This window comes from Watersipora subatra, chromosome 1 (assembly GCF_963576615.1).
Source record: "Watersipora subatra chromosome 1, tzWatSuba1.1, whole genome shotgun sequence".
NCBI classification, from domain to species: Eukaryota; Metazoa; Bryozoa; class Gymnolaemata; order Cheilostomatida; family Watersiporidae; genus Watersipora; species Watersipora subatra.
Genome location: NC_088708.1, coordinates 50,439,862 through 50,464,094, shown reverse-complemented (window position 1 = coordinate 50,464,094; position 24,233 = coordinate 50,439,862). Strand labels below are relative to the sequence as shown.

At 33.4% G+C, this 24,233-nt stretch overlaps 1 protein-coding gene and 4 non-coding genes across 5 annotated transcripts; 4 read left to right on the top strand and 1 right to left on the bottom strand.

The window, feature by feature from the left end:
• Positions 1-612: 612 nt before the first annotated feature.
• Positions 613-1,992, bottom strand: LOC137388542 (piggyBac transposable element-derived protein 4-like). The gene has a single exon (XM_068075029.1). The coding sequence runs from the start codon at positions 1,990-1,992 to the stop codon at positions 613-615; it is 1,380 nt and encodes a 459-aa protein (XP_067931130.1).
• Positions 1,993-3,554: 1,562 nt separating this feature from the next.
• On the top strand, positions 3,555-3,626 carry Trnap-agg (transfer RNA proline (anticodon AGG)). Its single transcript has one exon. It is a non-coding gene; the product is annotated as a tRNA-Pro (tRNA).
• A 1,282-nt stretch (positions 3,627-4,908) lies between these two features.
• On the top strand, positions 4,909-4,980 carry Trnap-ugg (transfer RNA proline (anticodon UGG)). Its single transcript has one exon. It is a non-coding gene; the product is annotated as a tRNA-Pro (tRNA).
• Positions 4,981-5,487: 507 nt separating this feature from the next.
• On the top strand, positions 5,488-5,559 carry Trnap-agg (transfer RNA proline (anticodon AGG)). The gene has a single exon. It is a non-coding gene; the product is annotated as a tRNA-Pro (tRNA).
• A 14,306-nt stretch (positions 5,560-19,865) lies between these two features.
• Positions 19,866-19,937, top strand: Trnap-ugg (transfer RNA proline (anticodon UGG)). Its single transcript has one exon. It is a non-coding gene; the product is annotated as a tRNA-Pro (tRNA).
• The last annotated feature ends 4,296 nt before the right edge of the window (positions 19,938-24,233 follow it).

The following is a 24,233-nucleotide window of genomic DNA, read 5'->3' as shown; positions in this document are numbered from 1 at the left end:
GCAAAAAAAGAGGAAATGTTCGAGATTTTCACTTCCAATACTGAACTCTGGTATGGTACGCTTTCCAGCAGTCTGAACGGCGTTTGATGCACAAGTACACGTTGCAGGTTTCACACCGAATTGAACTCTTGACTGATTTGTGTTGTAAGTCTTTGTAAGCCTTCTTTGGATTTTGCTGCGATTCTATCAGATACTTTTTCTGGCAGACTGCACAGCGGTGATCTTTTGACCCATTAGTAGGCCACTCGGGACAGTGTAGTTTGCTCATGTCTAGACGTATCTCCGGATTGTTGGGAGTGGCAGCTGGTGTGTTTGTCCTAGTTGACTGTTGAGAGAATGACTTTTCACCTATCCATGTCGTCAGTATCTGCAGGACAAAGTCTCTGAATTCCATCGGCTTTTCCTGGCCATGCTTATAGAGCACATAAGCGTTGTACAGGGACCAGTGAAAGCATTTGCGGTCGATTCGCGTGTACCACTTATATGACTTTCGAGAGCGATCGAGTCTTGCCATTTTATCATTGAGGTCCACACCACCCATCATCTGATTGTATACGATGACGGATGGTGTGGCCTTCACTGTCAGCTTCTCACCTTTCTTATTTCTACGGATTACAGCTCAGCTCTGACATAGTTTGACAGGAAGTAGATCGGTTTCTTGTCATTCCAGCGGGTTGCTACAATTCCTGTTTTCGCACACTGGAGCCACTTAGAATCCCCTTGCTCCAACCTCCGAGCTTCCGCTTTGGTGGCTATTAGCTGTTTCGGGTACTCCTTTCGGTTGGTCATACATGTACCAGTACCATACATCTGAAGCTCACGTAGCCAGTGGAGAAGATAAGGTGACGTGTAGTAGCGATCAGTAACTACATGGTAGCCTCGACCCCAGTAACTTTGAACTAGTTTCAGTACTACTGCGGCAGAGTTTTTCACTGTGGTCAAGTCCTCAAAGTCTCTGTCCTTCCCAGAATAGACATCTAGGTTTAGCGCATATCCGCTGGAAGCACAACACGCCATCCAGACTTTCACTCCCCATTTGATTGGCTTTGAGGAGTCGTAACATTTCCCACTCCAGCGACCCCGAAAAGGAATCATGCACTCGTCTACTGACAGATCCTGGGAGGGAGAGTACTCTGCTGTGAATCGCTCTTTCATGTGGTTGATGAGGAACCTGATTTTGTAAAGTCTGTCGTATTCAGGATGGCTACGATCCTGAATTGACGTCACTTCATTACAGTAATGCAGGTAACGTTTTATCTGGTCATACCGTCGTAATGACATGACAGTTGAAGCTTTAGGCATCTGGAGAAGCTCGTACTGCGGTCTCCAGATACTTCGCTGCCTATCCTTGCAGAACATTTCTATGAATGCTCGGAGCGCGTAGAACGCTCGGAGTTCGTCTGTCTCGAGTTTAGTCCACTTTCCATAACCGCTGTGGATGGTACTCTCGCTTATCTTTCGTCTGGCAGCATTCTCGTTCGTGAAATCACAAACTGATTGTAAAAGTTTCTCATCGTAGAACAGCATGAAGAAGTCAGCTGGCTTTGAATCAGCAGGCATTACTCTTGTTGGTCCATGTGGTGCAGCTGGGTCAAAGTTAGGGCTGCACATTACTTTCTCAGTAGGCTGCCAATCGAACGTGGGTGTTGGGGTATTATCCAAGTCAGACAGGATGAATCCCAGATAACCTGGTGCTGCCAGATTTCCTGAACTACCGTCATCACCAGAGGCTCCAGTAGGAATGTTGGTAGCAGTACTAGTACTAGCAGCTCCAGTATCAGTTGTACTAGTAGGTCTACTAGTAGTAGCAGTACTAGTAGAATTTGAGTCCAGCTGATCAAAATCTGAATCCGAGTCGAAATCAGCACCTAATTGTGAGTCATCATCACCAGTATCAGCATCAAAAACAATGCCCCTTGTTCTAGGATGAGCTCCAGTAGCATTGTCCACAAAATCATCTGAATCATACTCAAAATCATTAGAAAAATCCATAAATAACCCAGCACTTCAAAATGTTACAACTTTCAACAATCAAAAATGGCCGCGTAGTTGTGAGTTTCCTTCCGTATATTTTCATTGGCCTTTACTCAGAAAACTTTCATTGTAACATGGTTCAATATTAGCCAATAAGGGAAGCTTAGCATCTCTTCTTATTGGTTGGCTACTCTAAGACTTCATTTGGATTGGACAAAGGCTGAAATTAGTCTATGCCAAATAGAGTTACACTAAAGCCTCTACAGAGGCTAGGAGGACTGTGTGCAGACAACTCCAAGCCTCCACAGAGGCTTGTATGACTGAAATGGTTAATGAATAACGGTTTTTTATGAGTTTTCTGATGATATAATCAAAAAATGTTAACGGAGGCAGATACGAATAATCCATCGAACATGAAAACTAAAAGGTGTTGAAAGAATAAAACCACTTCTATATCTCCAAAAAACTATTCAATATCAAACAACTGTTTATTGGAATAACCTACCTGACAGATTGAAGAAAACTGTAAACAAATTTGACTTTAAAAAACAAGTAAAACGCTATCTCCTGTCTCTCTGACTAGGGTGGGCTGAGGCCTGCCTTTGTTCTGCTGCTGTTGACTGTTTTTGGGGCTTGCGCAACATTAGCTGGGCTACAGCGCACTTATGGCTCCATCATCATTATCTCGTGCTCAGGTTGAGTGAATTTTGCTATACTCTTTTCATTTTCTCACTAATTTGTAATTAACCTGATTTATTTACCAATATGCAGTTTATTTTTCTATATTGTTTCTGTTGATGAAAATAAATACACACACACGCACACACACACTTCAGGGTAAAGTCGGATAGCCTAAATAATGGTCTGTGATCAGGATGTATTACATACAATTGCTAGTAAATAAATGCTATGGCTGTTAAACCTATTTCAGAATACATAGGGACTGGATTCAGACATTCATACTTCTATGCATGCCCTGACTGAGGGATTTTTAGTTCAACAAGGCAAAGTTAGAAGTAAGAAAGAGGCTTGTTGGTCTAGGGGTATGATTCTCGCTTTGGGTGTGAGAGGTCTCGGGGTCATATCCCGGACAAGCCCAATGGTTTTGTTTTATTAATGACTAGCATTTTTCTATGAGTTTTCTAATGATATGATGAAAAAGTGTTATCAGAGGCAGATATGAATATTCCATCGAACATGAAAATTAAAAGGTGTTGAAAGAATAAAACCACTTCAGAATAAAGTCGGATAGCCTAAATAATGGGAAGTGCTCAAGATATATTACATGCAATTGCAAGTAAATAAATGAAATAACTGTTAAACCTGTTCTAGACGATACAGAGGTTGGTTTCAGATGTTAAACCAAAAACATTCAAACAGGGCATGCTTAAAAGTACGAATATCAGTATTGGTGGCAGACTAGCTTTTTGACAAGCTAACATTGAAAATAGAATTAGCAAATTGGAAACAACTTTCGACAATGGAAAGTTTTCGGGTGGAATAGCCCGGCAGTAATAAATGTTTGCATCACCAAAGATTTTTTCTACCGATCCGAAATGTATGAAAGAATGAAACAAGGAGGCTTGTTGGTCTAGGGGTATGATTCTCGCTTAGGGTGCGAGAGGTCCCGGGTTCAAATCCCGGACAAGCCCAGTGGTTTTGTTTTAATAATGGCTAACAGGTTTCTATGAGTTTGCTGAAAATATGATCAAAAATGTTAACGGGAACAGATACGAATATTCCATCAAACATGAAAATTAAAAGGTGTTGAAAGAATAAAACCACTTCAGGATAAAGTCGGATAGCCTAAATAATAGGATGTGCTCAAGATATATTACATGCAATTGCTAGCAAATAAATGAGATAGCTATTAAACCTGTTATAGATGACACAGAGACTGGTTTCAGATGTTAAACCAAAAATTGCCAAACAGGGCATGCCTAAAAGTACGAACATCAGTACGGGCGGCAGACTAGCAGTTTGAAAAGCTAACATTGAAAATAGAATTTAAGCAAATTGGAAACAACTTTCGATAATAGAAAGTTTTCGGGTAGAATAGATTGGCAGTAAAAAATCTTTGCATCACCAATATTTTTTTCTAGCGACCCGAAAAGTATGAAAGAATGAAACGAGGAGGCTCGTTGGTCCGGGGTTCAAATCTTGGACAAGCCCAATGGTTTTGCTTTATTAATAAATAACGGTTTTTTATGAGTTTTCTGATGATATAATCAAAAAATGTTAACGGAGGCAGATACGAATAATCCATCGAACATGAAAACTAAAAGGTGTTGAAAGAATAAAACCACTTCTATATCTCCAAAAAACTATTCAATATCAAACAACTGTTTATTGGAGTAACCTACCTGACAGATTGAAGAAAACTGTAAACAAATTTGACTTTAAAAAACAAGTAAAACGCTATCTCCTGTCTCTCTGATTAGGGTGGGCTGAGGCCTGCCTTTGTTCTGCTGCTGTTGACTGTTTTTGGGGCTTGCGCAACATTGGCTGGGCTACAGCGCAACTATGGCTCCATCATCATTATCTCGTGCTCAGGTTGAGTGAATTTTGCTATACTCTTTTCATTTTCTCACTAATTTGTAATTAACCTGATATATTTACTAATATGCAGTTTATTTTTCTATATTGTTTCTGTTGTTGAAAATAAATACACCCACACACGCACACGCACACGCACACACGCACACACACACACGCACACGCACATGCACACACACACACTTCAGGGTAAAGTCGGATAGCCTAAATAATGGTCTGTGATCAGGATGTATTACATACAATTGCTAGTAAGTAAACGCTTTGGCTGTTAAACCTATTTCAGAATACATAGGGACTGGTTTCAGACATTCATACTACTATGCATGCCCTATCTGAGAGAAAGTTAGCTCAACAAGGCAAAGTTAGAGGTAAGAAAAAGGCTTGTTGGTCTAGGGGTATGATTCTCGCTTTGGGTGCGAGAGGTCCTGGGTTCAAATCCGGGACAAGCCCAATGGTTTTGTTTTATTAATGACTAGCAGTTTTCTATGAGTTTTCTAATGATATGATGAAAAAGTGTTATCAGAGGCAGATATGAATATTCCATCGAACATGAAAATTAAAAGTTGTTGAAAGAATAAAACCACTTCAGAATAAAGTCGGATAGCCTAAATAAGGATAAAGTCAGATAGCCTAAATAATAGGATGTGCTCAAGATATATTACATGCAATTGCCAGCAAATAAATGAAATAACTGTTAAACCTGTTCTAGACGATACAGAGGTTGGTTTCAGATGTTAAACCAAAAACTGTCAAACAGGGCATGCTTAAAAGTACGAATATCAGTATTGGTGGCAGACTAGCTTTTTGACAAGCTAACATTGAAAATAGAATTAGCAAATTGGAAACAACTTTCGATAATGGAAAGTTTTCGGATGGAATAGCCTGGCAGTAATAAATGTTTGCATCACCAAAGATTTTTTCTACCGATCCGAAAAGTATGAAAGAATGAAACAAGGAGGCTTGTTGGTCTAGGAGTATGATTCTCGCTTAGGGTGCGAGAGGTCCCGGGTTCAAATCCCGGACAAGCCCAGTGGTTGTGTTTTATTAATGACTAATGATTTTCTATGAGTTTTCTGATGATATGATCTAAAATGTTAACGGAGGCAGATACGTATAATCCATCAAACATGAAAACTAACAAGTGTTGAAAGAATAAAACCACTTCTATATCTCCAAAAAACTGTTCAATATCAAACAACTGTTTATTGGAGTAACCTACCTGACAGATTGAAGAAAATTGTAAACAAATTTGACTTTAAAAAACAAGTAAAACGCTATCTCCTGTCTCTCTGACTAGGGTGGGCTGAGGCCTGCCTTTGTTCTGCTGCTGTTGATTGTTTTTGGGGCTTGCGCAACATTAGCTTGGCTACAGCGCACCTATGGCTCCATCACCATTATCTCGTGCTCAGGTTGAGTGAATCTTGCTATACTCTTTCATTTTCTCACTAATTTGTAATTAACCTGATATATTTACTAATATGCAGTTTATTTTTCTGTATTGTTTCTGTTGATGAAAATAAATACACACGCACACGCACGCGGTCTTGTAGACGCATGCAATTGGGGACGCGATATTTTTACCATCACTTTGAGGACAATTTTCATCTATCATTAAGAGCTTTAAAAAATAACATATTAAAACATTTTTTGTTGGGTTTACAAATGCACTGATTTTTGGAGCTGTCATCTTATCCGTTTTTCAGTTATAGCTCATGAGAATTTAACACTAACTTTGGGGACATCACCTCACACACATGTATGAATTTTGTATCTAATAAACGGGGACTTTTGCGTAGAGAAGATAACTCTGGCTTATTTTTGTTTTTTTCAACCATTTTGGAGTTGTCGGTATGTGATACTTTTACCACACTTTCGTAAATGTGCTTGTAAAAGTTATCCATCACTTAATTTTTCCCCAAATATCAACTTAGAAGTTTGATAGTTCTTTATTAAACCTATTTAAAGTACTAATTCTACACATGTATAGTGCGCAAAGGTTGAATCGACCTTAGACTTTTATGTTTAGTAATAAATTCAGTGTAATCACTTGCTTCACAGAATTTACGGTGATCTGTTCAAGTTAGGTTTTGAATTGCAAACAGCCAGGCCTGGGTTGCAGGCTGATGCCTATCTAGATTTAAGACTTTTCAACATTTAACGCGAGTATGTTCAAGGTAAACATTTTAACATAGTTTTCATAGAACTCTTAAGCCCTGAATAGGCAACAAATTTAATTACTATAATCGATAAAGTATTTTGCTACATCTCATTTATCACTACCAAGAGCAGCCATCAGAAAATTTACAATGCGCGATCATGAGTTAACTTTTTTAAACAAAAGTAAAAATAACCAGGCAAGCAAATGTGAGTAGTATTTTTTTTAAATCAGGAAGCCAAATAAATTTGGATATAGTTAATTTTAGTCGTACTTTTCTGTTTGGTTGCACACGATGATTACCACTTTTAATTTAAATTTTTGCGCAATTCCTTTGTTTGTAAGCCATGCATGAAAAGCCAAGCATAGGCGGAGACACATTAGAATCAAGCTTTGGAAATGAAGCATTGGTATCTCTAATATGCCTAATGTAAGCCCAATAACTTTTACCTTATAAAAATATCATTATGTTTAATAAAACGTGTTATCCGTACCAAAAATTTGCCTTCTATTACATTAAAAAAAATATATATTGAGTTGCCCATCTTTGCAAAAACCATACATTTAATTGTAATCTATTCAAGCGTTTAATAACAAGATTGACTCAATTTTTAGTGCAGATATGACCAAAAGTATGCAAAATAATTTAACCATTAGCTTGGGAGTGTTAAATAAATACTACCACTGCACACACTGATTTGAGCTATCTCGGTACTATTGAAATAAACTTTGTTCAATTTGAAGGCGTGTACGTCATCCAAATTATGTATGATACTACAGTCAATGTTTTTTAAAGTAACTGGCCAGTTATTGTAACTGCAAACCGTCAAAAATAGTCTCAAATATGTTGTCATACAATTTTTCTGATGTATGATGTAAACATAAAAGAAAAGTGTGTTTGTATTAGTATACAAGTATATTCGTTATTTAGGTACAATTGACAAACTATTACAAGTGCACACGATATCATAAATTCGCTCAATGCTAGTCTAATAGGGAGTCTGTACTTTTCCCCATCAACTATTTAGAGGGCAATATGAACACAAGGGAATGTTTGGTATTTTAATCAGCAAGTTTGTAACCATTAGTTTAACAAATTAGTAGAAATTTTATCGTGAAATGATATCCCCATATTGGTTGTAGAAAAATTATCGCAGGTGTGTATGATATTTTTACCATTGATTTGGGGACACTGACTGATTATTTTATTTGATATCACAGTCATCATCATTCCTAATACCTTTGCTGCACGATGTTTCAAATTTAATGCCAGAATATCAACCCCAATGAATATGCTTCTTAAGCAGCTTCCTGAGGACATTGACTAATTATAACAAAACAACACAGTCAGTCTTAGAATATGTCAACACCCTTGCAACGATATGTCCCCAATTTGATGGTAAAATTATTCTCACAGGTGTGTATGATATTTTAACCATTGATTTGGGGACATTGACTGATTATTTTATTTGAGATAAAAGTCATGATCATTCTAAATACCATTGCTGCAAGATGTTCCAAATTTAATGCCAAAATATCAACTCCAATGAATATGCTTTTTAAGAAGTTTTCTGAGCACATTGACCAATTAAAACAGAAGAACACAGTCAGTCATAGACAATGTCAACACCATTGCAACAATATGTCCCCAATTTGATGGTAAAATTATTCTCACAGGTGTGTATGATATTTTAACCATTAATTTGGGGACATTGACTGATTATTTTATTTGAAATCACAGTCATCATCATTCTTAATACCTTTGCTGCAAGATGTTCCAAATTTAATGCCAAAATATCAATCACAATAATTATGCTTCTTAAGCAGTTTCCTGAGCACATTGATCAATTATAACAAAATAACACAGTCAGTCATAGAATATGTAAACACCATTGCAACGATATGTCCCCAATTTGATGGTAAAATTATTCTCACAGGTGTGTATGACATTTTAACCATTAATTTGGGGACATTGACTGATTATTTTATTTGAAATCACAGTCATCATCATTCTTAATACCTTTGCTGCAAGATGTTCCAAATTTAATATCAAAATACCAACTCCAATGAATATGCTTTTTAACCAGTTTTCTGAGCACATTGATCAATTATAACAAAAGAACACAGTCAGTCATAGAATATGTAAACACCATTGCAACAATATGTCCCCAATTTGATGGTAAAATTATTCTCACAGGTGTGTATGACATTTTAACCATTGATTTGGGGACATTGACTGATTATTTTATTTGAAATCACAGTCATCATCATTCCTAATACCAATGCTGCTCGATGTTCCAAATTTAATGCCAAAATATCAATCTCAATAATTATGCTTATTAAGCAGTTTCCTGAGCACATTGATCAATTATAACAAAAGAACACAGTCAGTCATAGAATATGTCAACACCCTTGCAACAATATGTCCCCAATTTGATGGTAAAATTATTCTCACAGGTGTGTATGATATTTTAATCATTGATTTGGGGACATTGACTGATTATTTTATTTGAAATCACAGTCATCATCATTCTTAATACCTTTGCTGCAAGATGTTCCAAATTTAATGCCAAAATACCAACCCCAATAAATATGCTTCTTAAGCAGTTTCCTGAGCACATCGACCAATTATTACAAAAGAACACAGTCAGTCATAGAATATGTAAACACCATTGCAACAATATGTCCCCAATTTGATGGTAAAATTATTCTCACAGGTGTGCATGATATTTTAACCATTAATTTGGGGACATTGACTGATTATTTTATTTGAAATCACAGTCATCATCATTCCTAATACCAATGCTGCTCGATGTTCCAAATTTAATGCCAAAATATCAATCTCAATAATTATGCTTATTAAGCAGTTTCCTGACTGATTATCGACCAATTATTATTATTATTATTATTATTATTATTATTATTATTATTATTACAAAAGAACACAGTCAGTCATAGAATATGTAAACACCATTGCAACAATATGTCCCCAATTTGATGGTAAAATTATTCTCACAGGTGTGCATGATATTTTAACCATTAATTTGGGGACATTGACTGATTATTTTATTTGAAATCACAGTCATCATCATTCTTAATACCTTTGCTGCAAGATGTTCCAAATTTAATGCCAAAATACCAACTCCAGTGAATATGCTTTTTAGGCAGTTTTCTGAGCACATTGACCGATTAGAACAAAAGCACACAGTCAGTCATAGACAATGTCAACACCATTGCAACAATATGTCCCCAATTTGATGGTAAAATTATTCTCACAGGTGTGTATGATATTTTAACCATTAATTTGGTGACATCGAACAATTATTATGTGTGAACTCACAGTCATGAACAATCTAAAAACCGTTGCTGTAAGATGGCCATTATTTGACAGCCAAATATCTCAGATATGTTTACGCTATTTTAAACATTTGTATGGTCACATTAACCAATTATGATAAAATAATGTGCAGTTTTAAGCCATGTAAATTCATCATGCCAAGATGTCTCAATTTGATCACAGAACTATTATCACATGTGCATATGACTTTACAAATTTTTGTAAGTTCACTTACAGTCACTAATCATTTCAAAGCATCTAGGCTGTGGTAAAATCTCTCTAATTTAATGGCACAAATATCACAGCAAGTTTTAGTTATATATGAACCATTAGCTTGAAAAACTTGATCTATAATTGTAAGTGCACACTTATTCGTCAACCATCTTAAAGCGAATGTATGAGAAGATTTCACCAATTTTGTGGCAAAACTATTGTTGCAACTGTGAATGATATTGCTTCCTTTAGTTTGAAACATTGACCAATTATTACCAATCTACACGCAATGATCAAGCATATCATAGCTATTGTAAAAAGATGTCCCCAAATATATGCTAAAATACCATCACCAGTGTTTATAATTATGTAACTATTCTGGGAAGTTGGCCAATATGCAACTCCACTCACAGTCATACAACAGCTCAAAGTATCTGTAATAAAATGTCCCTAATGCTCGCTTCATTATCTCCACAAAGCTTGTATGATTTTTTAACCATTTGCTCGGGGATATTTAGCAATTATTACAAAAGCAGTTTGAGTGATATAGCATCTCAACGCCATTGTGATATGTTGTTGCTAATTTGAGTGTTCAAATATAACCACGAGTTTGCATGATCTTTCAACCATTGGTTTGAAATAATTGCCAAAATTTACTGGTGCATACATAGTATTAATTCATATCAAGGATGTTATAAAAAGTTTCCTTCAGTTTGTTGTTACATTTGATGACAAAGAATAAAATATCTCTAATTTGGAAAGATGAATACCCCAACAAATACTTATTATATTACAACCATTAGTTTGGAACATTACACAATGATTATAAGAGCACAATTAGTCGCCACCAATCTCAAAGCATTTGTAATAAGATGTTCCCAAATTGATGGTAAAAATATCAGTGCATGAACATTTGCTTGTATGGCCATTGGTTTGAAAACATAAAGCAAATATCATAACTGTACATACAGTCATAAAATTTCTCAATGCTATTTCAATAACTACGAATATTATCAAAACCGTTAATTAATATACAACCATTACTTTTAGAATATTAATGAATTAATTAAGTATACTTTCATCCATAAAAAAATTCATTGAACATTGAGAAATTGGAGGTGTGTTTGTTATTTCAACGATTAATTTTGCAAACATTAGTTTAACCAAATAATAGAAATAGCATTGTGATAATATATCCTCATTTTGGTTTTGGAATTATTATCATGGGTGTGTATGAAATTTAACCTATTAGTTTGGGATTTTTACCCATTCTTGTACGAAAATTATTAGGTGTATTGAAATATATTTATTTTCTTTCAAATATTTGCATGATAGAAACTATTGAGCCTATAATTGGCACACATACACAAGACAACAACACTAATGCAATACAAATATAATATAATTTGTGTACAGCTAAAAGAAAATATAGCAACTAAAGGTGATTTGCTGTCCGCTAAGTAGGTATTTGCCAGATTATCTTCATAATCTGTGAAACAGAATACAACCTTTCAAACACATTTCACTTGCTATGCCTGTTTGGCTTTTAATTCATATTGAAGTTTTTAAAAATAGACAGTAACTATCAAATTCTTTAAGTATTTAATAAAATTTTTAATTATAACATTTCAACGTGAAACCTTCGGCAATATTTTACTAAGTCAGTATTGTTTATGATAATAATCATCTATATGAGCAACATCCAATAATATGAAATATTTTGAAAAGGTGATTCGTCTTTACCGTTAACTGTTGTTCACTTTACTTTTTCGATTCAAAACGCATGGCATAACTCTTTGGCAACTGTGCAGTAAGTTGATGGATTGTGAAAGCTGTTTAGATTGGCAAATATGTACGCAGGTCTTTAAAAAATGGGCATAGTGGAAACCATGTGATATAAAATAAAAGTGAGCATGACTATCTGATGTTGCAAATAAAGTTTAAAATCTTGTGCTTAGGTAGATTTTCGACAAATTATTTGCAGTGTCTGTGAGATTTACAAGCTACCATTTCATTAACAACATGTCTCACTCCCTGAATCTGCTTGGTTTTTAGCTAACCATAAAGCCGCGCACAGAATAGAATATTATAGAACTGCGTAGACAGAAAATGATAAGTTCATTTAATATTTGTAAAGTGTATATGCTTTTGAGCACAAACTTTATAAGAGTTTAGGATCTTATTTGTCTTTGATTTAGTGTACAAGCAGAAAATGTTATAATCTTGTCATTGTGCATGAGCAGTGCTGAATTTTACTGATTGCAGTATTGAATAAGTCTCTTTGTTCCCTAAGTTTAACTGATCCTTCTTCAATATTACATAATCATAAGCGGAACAAGACATGTTCAATGTATGACAGGCAAAGTTTTAACAGTGATAAACATGTTGGCTCAGAAAACTCTCAAACAGCGCAGAAAGTTTATCCATGCTGTGAGACTTTTTCAAAGCAATTATTAATAAAAAGGGGTGGCTATATACATGTATGAGCTACGCAAAGTAAAGTGAGATGAGTTTTCCAATCTTTAAAACTATAAGTAAGCTTTCCAACAAAGGTAGTCAATGGCCAGCTATAGAATAATTCTAAAAAAAATGTTTAGTTTAAATTAGCAATCACAATAGAACAATAAGTAGGTTATTGCACTATTGCTATTGATATCTAAAATTATTTTGTTACAATGCAATTTCTAAAAAGACTTGTGTAGTATTTCAAACAAAATTACAAATTGACCAAACAGGAATTTTGGCTCGTGACCTTCCTTGAGTAAAAGACCAAAAGTAATAACTTTGTCAGCAGTAATAAAAAACAGTTGACAAGGATCTTCAGGCAATTTTGCAAGTGTGCTTTTGCGAATTTTCAACAAGGGATCTACCAGTTGGTAATTATTGGTGCTCAACACAAGTTTTTGTTTAACTTCGTGTCTAAATTATCAGAAAATTTTTTGCAAATTGGTATCATTCCTGCAGACCTTTTATTATTGTGAATTTTATAAGCAATTATCAGCCTCTCTTGCTTCATATAAAATTAGCAATGTAATTAAAATCGTTAAATATTTTTCAGTGTAGTATGTTATGGAGAGCATATCTTAAGAGAAAAAATTTCTTCTCTGGATGAGAGACTGTGTGAAAGTCGCAAACCATATAATCTTATTATTGCCTGCAAGTAACCGTATTGCATAATTTCCTTTGTTCTATTAATAGATCTTGTAGCTGTTTGATGTTGCATCATGATTAGCTGGACCCTTGCTGCTTAATGTTTAGCAGAAAATAAGTGGAAAGTAATAATATTTACTTGGTTCAGGAGATTCTCTACCAACACTGAAAGTATACCAAAACGACGGATATTAAACAAAAATTATTAGAAAAACAACGGCACTAGACAACAACTTTGCAATAATCACTCACTATTAGAGTTCTTGCTGTGCAAGCCGGTACATCAACCGAACTATCTAATGTGATGCAAAAGAAAAAAAACTTTGTGAGTGTGATATTCCAACAATCAACTTTGAGAATCATGCATTTTGGGTTTAAAAGATTTTTCCAATTGCAATTTAAATTAAAAACTAAAGCAAATCAGTACATACATGTCTTCAAACCTTCCATAGTTGGGGTGATATAATTCTATTGTCTATCATAATCTTCTTCTGGTATAAGTTGCTCATGGTTAAATTGCATATAAATTGTCAAAATACTAAATTTCTCTTGAGAAATTGAAAAAGGTTTCATAAGAAATACCCTTCATATTTGTTTTAAAATATAACTGTTCGCCTCTTTGTAAATTCGATAGTCCAATTAAAGAATTAATTTGTGTTCCATATTACGTTTTGTTTTCCATAATGTTATCAAATAAATCATTTGGCAATATTGCCCTATGTCAGTATAGCGTATGATAATAGTAGTCTATGGGAACAACATCAATTTAGATGAAATATTTTAAAAATATGATTTGTCTTGATTGTTAGCTTTTGTTCATTTTATTTTTTCTATTTAAGATGCATGTGATAACTCTTTGGAAACTATGCAGTGATTTGATGCACTGCAAAAGCTGTTTAGATAGGCAAATATGTACACATTTCCTTAAAAAAATGGGCATAGTGAAAATCATGTGATCTGAAATGAACGTGAGCATGACTATCATTAATCCAAAACAAATGTAATATTTCCTGTTTGAGGCTAGCTAGGTGATGTTGCAAATAAAGTTTAAAACCTGGCACCTGGGTAGATTCTTAAAAACTATTTGCAGTGTCTGGGGATTTTGAAGCCACCATAGCATTCACAACATGTCTCACTTGCTGAGTCTGCTTGCATTTTAGCTAACCATAAAGCTTTGCGCAGAATAGAATACTGTAAAGCAAAGTAGACAGAAAATACTAAATTCATCGAATATTTGTACATTGTATATGCTACCAAGAGCAAACTTTATGAGAGTAAACATTTGATTTGTCATTGAATGGTGTATAAAGCATCAAATGTTATAATCTTGTTATTGTATATGACCAGCAGTACTGAATAAGTTTCTTTGTTCTCCAGATTTAACTCCTGCTACTTCGATATTACATAATCATAAGCAAGACACTACGGGCTCAAGGTATGACAGGCAAAGATTGAGAAGTGATAACATGTTGGGTCAGACAAATCGCAAACAGCATCAAAATTTCACTAATGCCGTGAGACTTTTTCAAAGTAATTGTGGAAAAAAGAGCAACTATCAGTAACACAAAGTACAATTAGATGGGTTTTCCAAACATTGAAACTGTAGATAAAATTTACAACCGAAGTTGTCAATGACCAGTTATAAAATAATTCTCATAAAACTGATTAGTTCAAACTAGCAATCACAATAACAATAGAACAATAAGTAAATTATTGCACTATTGATATCTAAAATTAGTTTGCTACAATGCAATCTATAAAAAATTCTTGCGAATGTCAAATAGGATGTTTCCATGTGAAATATTTGACAACATTGATCTACATGTACGTCTGTATAGTTTATGATAACAGTGATCTTTGTGTGCAACGTCAATTCAGATGTAATATTTTGAAAATATGATCCGGCTTGATTATTACAGGTGATTCACTTTATTTTCTATTTAAAACATATGACATTACTCTTTGGCGCCTGAGCAGTAATTTGATGCATTTTGAAAGCTATTTATATTGGCAAATAAGTACGCATTTTCTTAAAAAGATTGGCATAGTAAAAACAATGTGATTTAAAATGAGCGTGAGCATGATTATCATTAATACAAAACAAATACAATTTGTTCTGTTAGAGGCTAACTGGATGATATTGCAAATGAAGTTCAAAATCTAGGTAAATTATTGACAAATTATTTGCAGTGTCTGTGAAATTTACAAGCTACTATTTTATTAAAAACATGTCTCACTCACTGCATCTGCTTGGTTTTTAATTAACAATAAAGCCTTGTGCCAATAGAACATTATAGAATGGAGTAAATGGAAAATAATAAACTCATTGAATATTTGTAAATTGTATATGCTATTGAGCACAAATTTTATGGAAGTAAACATCTTATTTGTCTTTGATTTGGTGTGTAAAGCATCCAATGTTATAATCTTGTTATTACAGATGACCAGCAGTACTGAATAAGTTTCTTTGTTCTATTTATTTAACTTGTGGTTCTGCGATGTTACATAATCATAAGCAAGACACTACAGGCTAAATGTATGACAGGCAAAGGTTGAGAAGCGATAACACGTTGGCTCAAACAAGTCTCAGATAGCACGAAAATTTTACCAATGCTGTGAGAGTTTTTAAAAGTAACTATTAAAAAAACAAGCAACTATGACCAACAAAAAGTAAAATGAGTCGGTTTTCCAAACATTAAAACTGTAGGTAAGCTTTCCAACAGAAGTAGTCAATGGCCAGCTATAGAATAATTCTTATAAAACTGTTTACTTCAAATTAGGAATCACAATAACAATAGCACTATAATTAAATTATTGCCCTATCGCTATTGATATCTAAAATTAGTTTGTTACAATGCAATCTATAAAAAAATAATTGCAAAGTTTTTTGAACAAAACTAAAAATAGCAAAAAAACAAACGTTTACCTGTGAACTTTTTTAATTAAAACAGCGCAAGTAATAACTTTGTCAAGAATAATTAAAAAAACAGTTAACAAGAAATTGCTAGCAGTTTTGCCAGTGTGATTTTGAAAATCTTTGACCAGGGATCTACTATTTGGTATTTTTTAGTGATCAACAGAAGTTTTGGTTTTATTTTGTGTTTTAATTATAAAAAATGTTTTTTTTATATTGGTCTAACTTCTTTAGATTTTTTATTGTTGTGAGTTTTTACAAATAGGTAGCAGCCTCTCTTGCTTTATATAAAACAAGCAGATTGCCCGATTTTGCACGGGTAATAAAAATGACGGTTTTAAATGAAGGTGTTTTTTTATTTCTGCGTACTGCATTTATTTCTGTGTACTGTTTATATATTTGTGTAATTCATACGGTGCCTGTTTCAGTCCTACTACAGCTCTCTACTGATTGCAATATTCTTGCTTATCATATCAATCAAGCTTATGCGAGAGTCATGTAAGTTATGCATTGTTATGTTAAAACAATGCATACTTGTTATAAATGAACATACAATAGAAGACAAAAAGACACTGATATTTATATATAGATTTTCAGTATGCATTGCTTATTTGCTGAGACGTTAGCTAAGCGCATTTGGCTTTGTATCGTATAACAAACCAAGTTTCATGCATTCATTGAACCGTATTAGGCTCTTACATATATACACTACTGAAATCCAGCTAAAATTATATATGATGAATACTACAATAAAATTAAAAAAATTTTAATCTATTGCATTCCCATGAACCAAGTAGTAATAAACATTAAAAAAATAATTCATGTTGACGATTATTTGCGTTCAGTATTTCATACCCATTTAACACCCCAAAAAATCTTTTTATTGTTTGCGAGTATGCAAAAACACTTTGCTTTTTTGTATACTTAATTTTTTGCCGATTTCATATGCTCGGTGGACAATTTCATGTGCAATCTCATGTGCAAACTTTCATAATTATGCTAGTAAAAGTTATGCATGACTTCATTTCTACTTCAAACTCAGTTCAAAAGTTCCATAGTTGTCTATGAAATATTTGTTGAGTAATAAATATACATATTATGACACTTTTTTAATTTACTTTTAGGAACTATTAATTCTACACATGTATGATGTACAAAGGATAACTCAGCGTTAGGCCATTCTATTTGGATATAAATTCAATAGAACCAATTGCTTCTCAGGATCAATGCTGATCTTTGCGAGTTTAGTTTGTAAGTAGTAAACAGCAGGAGTAGCAAACTGATGTCTTATCTACGTTTTTGATTTTACAATTATTAATGCTTTTATCAAGGCAAAAATTTCAACAGAGTTTTCTATTAACTCTCAAGTCCTTCCACTTTGCAGAACCGAGAAGACAGCAGAATGCAAGGATGTTTTACACTCATGCCAAGCGATTGGCATAAACAGACAACAAATTTAATTACGTTACTGAATTAATTTTGTTGCGGAATCTCGTTTTATACTGCTAGCAATGCCAGTCATCAACATATTTACATTGCGTCAGCATGAGTTAACTATTATATACAAAAGTAAAAAGAACGAGTGAGGTGATGACAAGCACTTTTTCAAAAATCCAAAAGCCAAAAAGAATTAAATATATTCATTAAATGTTGACACTGCTGCTTATTTTTACACATTGATAACCGCAATTGATTAAACTTGAAACTTGTATAATTCCATTGTTTTTAAGCCATACATGAAAAGCAAGCATAGGGACATAGGAGTTAAATTACAATCAAGCTTTAGATAAAAAGATTGGTATTGTCAACATACTCAATATAAACTTGATGAAATATATATATTTTCTAAAACAACTATAAGTATTTTCAATGAGGAGCGATAAATGTATGGCAGAATTTTCCATCTAGCTATTTCATTCTCTAAAGATATACTACCTTGTCAATCTTTGTAATTGACTCTGATCTTTTAGTAGTAACGAATGTTTTTTAGTGGAGCTGATAAAAGAATACTACATAGTAAAAAAGTTCAATGATGGACCATTGGTCTGAGAAAGAAAAAACAGAAGATTCGATTGAATTCTAACAATATACAGATCTCAGATTAGAAATTTGCAGAGACACTTGAAATTGGTTTAATAATGTTTGTTTTCCAGTAAATGTTTTGAACCAAAATTATCAGACATTTAAGTTAACTTTTAAAATATATTTTAAATCAGAATTTTGACCATTATTATTCATAGATATAAGAAAAATTTAAACGAGTTAGAGAAAGCATTGGAGGCTACATGTTTTATTTTAATATTTTATTCAGTCTAAAAATATCAAGGAAGGATGATGTAGTAAAGTTCTTGCAAAAACATACAATGGATCAATATTTGAAGTCAATAAAGTACATGTACAGAGATCTTATGCTTAAGACTATGTGAAATTAACCTGAGATTTTATGCAGCTATAACTTATGTAAGAAATGTACGTAATGAATTCAAACAAATCTTTTGAATAATAAAGCGCAAATTTTTTTAATTGCGTATAAACTACAACCATACTAAAAATAAAAGCTAGTAAGTAAAGAAGGAAGCATATGTGAGAATATTTGAAAAAGTACAAGAGCTCTCAAGGATTATTAAAGGCCTGAACTATTGAAGGAAGCAAACGAGACATACTTTCAAATTTTTGCTGAGCGTGTATAACTGCTGACCAAATACATTATATTGTAAAAAAAACTTTGCGAATGCTAAACTACAAAATACATTTGTAATGCAGAAGAGCAAATATAGCCTTTAGCTAAACATAAGTTTAAAAATAGTGTAAACTATCAATTTGCTTCCAAAGCTACATTTTAGATAAAAACTCACAAATATTGTGACTTTTCACTCACAAATATTGTGAGTTTTCATCTCTTGTAATTTCATTCCTGTAGAAACTCGCAAATATTGTGAGTTTTCACAAGATAGAAATTAGCTCCCCAATAAAATATATGTCCCCAATTGTTAGGTAAAAAGATTCTATGAGAAGAAAACTCCGAAAATATTTGCCTACTAACAAATGGAAACAGGTCAAATGTGTGTGAGAATTTAGCAAACTTTTTGGGGACTTACATATTTTTTCACACACCCACACTCACAGATGTTCTCGTACAAATGCAGGCAATTGGGGACAGTGCTCAGATTTTGTCGGGAGTTGGATTAAACTATATATTTTTTCGTTTTTTATAAGAAAAAAGGGTTTAAAAGATTGGGGACGTCCCCAATTTCCGAACGTCCCCAATTTGTCTGTTAAATTCTGGTGTGAGTCCCCAATTGCATGCATTTACAAGTTCACACGCACACGCACACGCACACGCACACGCACACGCACACGCACACACACACTTCAGGGTAAAGTCGGATAGCCTAAATAATGGTCTGTGATCAGGATGTATTACATACAATTGCTAGTAAATAAATGCTATGGCTGTTAAACCTATTTCAGAATACATAGGGACTGGTTTCAGACAGTCATACTTCTATGCATACTCTATCTGAGGGATTTTTAGTTCAACAAGGCAAAGTTAGAGGTAAGAAAAAGGCTTGTTGGTCTAGGGGTATGATTCTCGCTTTGGGTGCAAGAGGTCCCGGGTTCAAATCCCGGACAAGCCCAATGGTTTTGTTTTATTAATGACTAACGGTTTTCTATGAGTTTTCTGCTGATATGATCAAAAAGTATTATCAGAGGCAGATACGAATATTCCATCGAACATGAAAATTAAAAGGTGTTGAAAGAATAAAACCACTTCAGGGTACAGTCGGATAGCCTAAATAATGGTATGTGCTCAGGATGTATTACATACAATTGCTAGTAAATAAATGCTATGGCCGTTAAACCTATTTCAGAATACATGGGGACTGGTTTCAGACATTCGTACTTCTATGAGGGATTTTTAGTTTAAGAAAGCAAGTTAGAAGTCAGAAAGAGGTTTGTTGGTTTAGGAGTATGTTTCTCACTTTGGGTGCAAGAGGTCCCAAGTTCAAATCCCGGACAAGCCCAATGGTTTGGTTTTATTAATAAATAACGGTTTTCTGTGGAGTTTTTTCATGATATGATCAAAAATGTTAACGGGAACAGATACGAATATTCCATCAAACATGAAAACTAACAGCTGTTGAAACAATAAAACCACTTCAGGATAATTTCAGATAGCCTAAATAATGGGATGTGCTCAGGATGTATTACATAAATGTACAGCTTCTATAAATAAATGAGGTGGCTGTTAAACTGGTTCTAGACGACACAGAGACTGGTTTCAGATGTTAAACTAAAAGTTGTCAAACAGGGCATGCTTAAAGTACGAATATCAGTATGGGTGGCAGACTAGCTTTTGAAAAGCTAACATTGAAAATAGAATTTAAACTCTGTAGAGTTAGATGTAGAGGAGTAAGGTAGTCGAGGAAATCAGTTGATAGTCAAAGTCTGAGTTGACATTCAGATCTAAACATGCTTGATAACTTGATTAACTTGGTAAAAACTAATCATTAAAAAAATGATTAAAACCAAATACTACCACCTCGAGTTTAGTTTACATCATAATCAAAAGAAGGGATAGGCAAAAATCTAAGTTTTTGACTCATTTAAACGCTGATCTAGCCAAAATTTTGCTTCTTTGGTTTTTCACTTTAAAATTCACACAAAAACTCATTAATTTAATATAGTATAGTAAAAGTCATGACTCGGTATAAATAACGATTTTTGCTTACTACATAATATAAAGTCGAATAAATAATGTTTCACCACTTCATATAAACAGTTTTTTGTCTACAAAGGAACTATGATCTGTATTTTGTAGTTGATTCTAACTGCTGTATCTCTAATAGAACCTTCATTTTACAGATTACTGCAATTTATTGTTTGGAACGATGAAAGCTGATGGAATTAAACTTCCAGTAGTATATTAAAAACTAATGGAATTAAACTCACAATAGATGTTATTATTAGGAATAATAAACTCATTGGTTTAATACAAGCCAATCAGTCTTCAGTTTCACAACGTTTGTTACTGATCACTGGTTCCTACTCGCATCATTACCAATAATAATGATACCATTAGACATTATTAGGTGATTTACCTACTTGAATTCTGAGTTACTTACCAGTAATTAGAATATAGGTCAGTTATATAATAAAGCTGTTGCTATGGTAACTAGATTTGCTTCTTCTAGTAAAGAAGCTTTTTACTGCTCTTGGACTGCCCCCACCTATATATCAATAACCAGGTTCATGTGTTTATGTGTTTATGGTTCGATGCCTATGCTGAAGCACTTGTGCCATGAAACAAGAGTTATACTTATGATGTTTATGACAAGATGTTTATGTCATTTATTTTGTCAAACATTTATGTCTCAGAAAGGATATGGTGAATGATAATATCCTAGTTCTAATCTAATTCCACCAGATTTTAAGGTGTGACTAGCTCAAGGTTTTATTGTTGACTCACTCTATTTACAATTTTCTGATTAAGACTACATGTAGATTATATTTATATTTTATAAGAAGGTCAACACTTACATGTATTTGTCTACTAGTTAATGGAAGGGTTTGAAGCTGTACAACTGATTCAGACCATATCTAAATATGCTTTACTTTTTTGAAGCAATATTAAAAGATATTAACAGATCAAACCATATCTAAATATGGTTTGATCTGTCAACTCTACAATATTCTGATAACCAAAATATTGGCATTGTGTTTTGCTTATTTATTTGTATCTATTTATTTTTGTACTTATTTTAGCTGCCTGTTACGATTGCATTACAATGCTAGTGTTGTGAATATAGCATGAACGTAACTTTTGTTCAATTCCTTATGTGAGTCTGGTGTCATCAGATACAACAAGTGAATAAACATTCAAGGCCATATATTAGCTTTAGTTAAATATAAAGTATAGTATTCACTCTGGATCATTTTTATTATAGTCATTGTAGAAGTCACTTTTGCAAGTATTTAGCGATCACATATAATAACTCGCAACTGACAAGATATATGGCAGTTGTTCGAGATTTTTCCTCAGTTTATGAAGTTACCTAGGCAGTCTCTATATTATTCGTAACAATTGTTTAATGAAGGTAGTCATAATCTTCAAAAACTGCAGAAGTGTAATCTTAGCCTCTGTTGGCTTGTGACTATTAAGTTTTAAATAACAAAATATTTCTTTTCATTATTGAAAGCTGAATTCAATAATGAAACTCAATAAATCACACTTACATTTGAAAATCCTATAGCATTCGTCAAATGCTTGTAAGCAGATGATAAAGGAATGTAGGTAACCACAAAGACTGTCAAGAAATCGCTACATTTGACTACCTATTCGTATGCATGAAGTAAGTTATTTTATTTACTTTTTGCAGAAAGTGCTAATTCCATTTTTGGCATGTTTTACTCATTTGGGAGCTTAAATGAATATAGGTAAAATACAGGTGATTTAGGTAAAGTTTTGAAAAGTTTTTGTTAGCGAAAACCATATTAAATGTTAAATATAACATGGAACCCAACTTAATTTATTTTAAGTTGTATATATTGTTTCAATTATTAAAACTAATTGTCATCCCCATGTTGATTTTTAATTTTGCTAAAAGAATTGAGCACAAATATGAACTAATAATGCTAATCTCCATTTTACCCTTGTGTGTAATAATGCATATAATTGATATGAATAATGTGACGGTATCACATACGTGAGTGAGTCTTATTACATACATACTTTACACCTCATTCAATATAGCAACTTCAATTGATAGCTTTGCTGTTGCTTGTAAATTCAGTTGCTATCAGTGGTGGAACTTTCAGCCAGCCAGTGATTATTACATAAATTGAGAAACTTCTTTTAGTGTAGTTACATTGAAAAACATTCAGCAAGCCTTGACATATTACACGTTTACATACCAAAATGCACTTACTGACTCGTCTAATAGCAAAAAATGTGATATATTGATGCAACAAAGAAACTGATGGCTGGTACAGCGACTGAAGTGGAACAGCTAATCTGATCCTGTGAAAGATTATTGAGAAAATATTACTTAGCCTCATAACCTCTTGGCAAAGTGTAATGTAAACGTGTTTACGTCTTAGACAAATATTGTAAAAAACGTTTTATTATTGAGACATCAGGAATATAATTTAAATGATCTTCCAATTTTAGTAAAAATTTTGCCTTGCTATAAATAGAATGTTCCACTTTCTTGTACTTGCATAGGATTACATCAAGTCAACAAAATAATTTTATTGACTTGACTTTTATGTGAAATTGTTGTAAATCTTTTGAGAATTCGTACTGCTTTGCAAGTAACTTTGCAAGCTATTTTCTTTGTTTTAACTGTGAATTGGACATCCTACCTTTCTGCATTGAACTTCTAGTCAAGTAAAAACTGGCCTACTCATTTGTAGTTCAACAATATTCTGTTCAGGTAGTTGAGATGTCCATCAGCTATCTACACGTACATCTACAACAGACCTGAAAACAGAGAACAGAACGTCATCTAAAGTATATTTCATGCTGCGTAGCAATAAGGAAAGTGAAAACTGTCATAAGTTTTATAATGTCCTATATACGCATGATTCTAACAAAATAAACCCTAATTATTTCAGTTTTAGAGAGAATACAACCTTGAAGAAAATGTTTAACCTGATCAAATATGATTTGCTAAACTGCCGATGCTACTGTTTTCCTGAAACGTTTACAGTTAATTCGCTTATGCTATTAAAGGTGCATGAAATATTGATGTCTCAAAGCAAAAAATTACAAATCCCTATTAAATATGGAATATTCATAAAATGCAGTGGTGTCTGTAGCTTATTTAGAGACTGAAACTTCAAAGTTGAACATTTTAGCCATGAAAATATTTAAACTATTATTATTGTCTGTATCTTCATTGTCAAAATGAAATTTTAATACAAACTGAAAT

What these genes read in the sequence shown, in the direction of transcription:
- LOC137388542 (XM_068075029.1), bottom strand. Translation starts at nt 1,992, where the DNA reads ATGGATTTTTCTAATGATTTTGAGTATGATTCAGATGATTTTGTGGAC.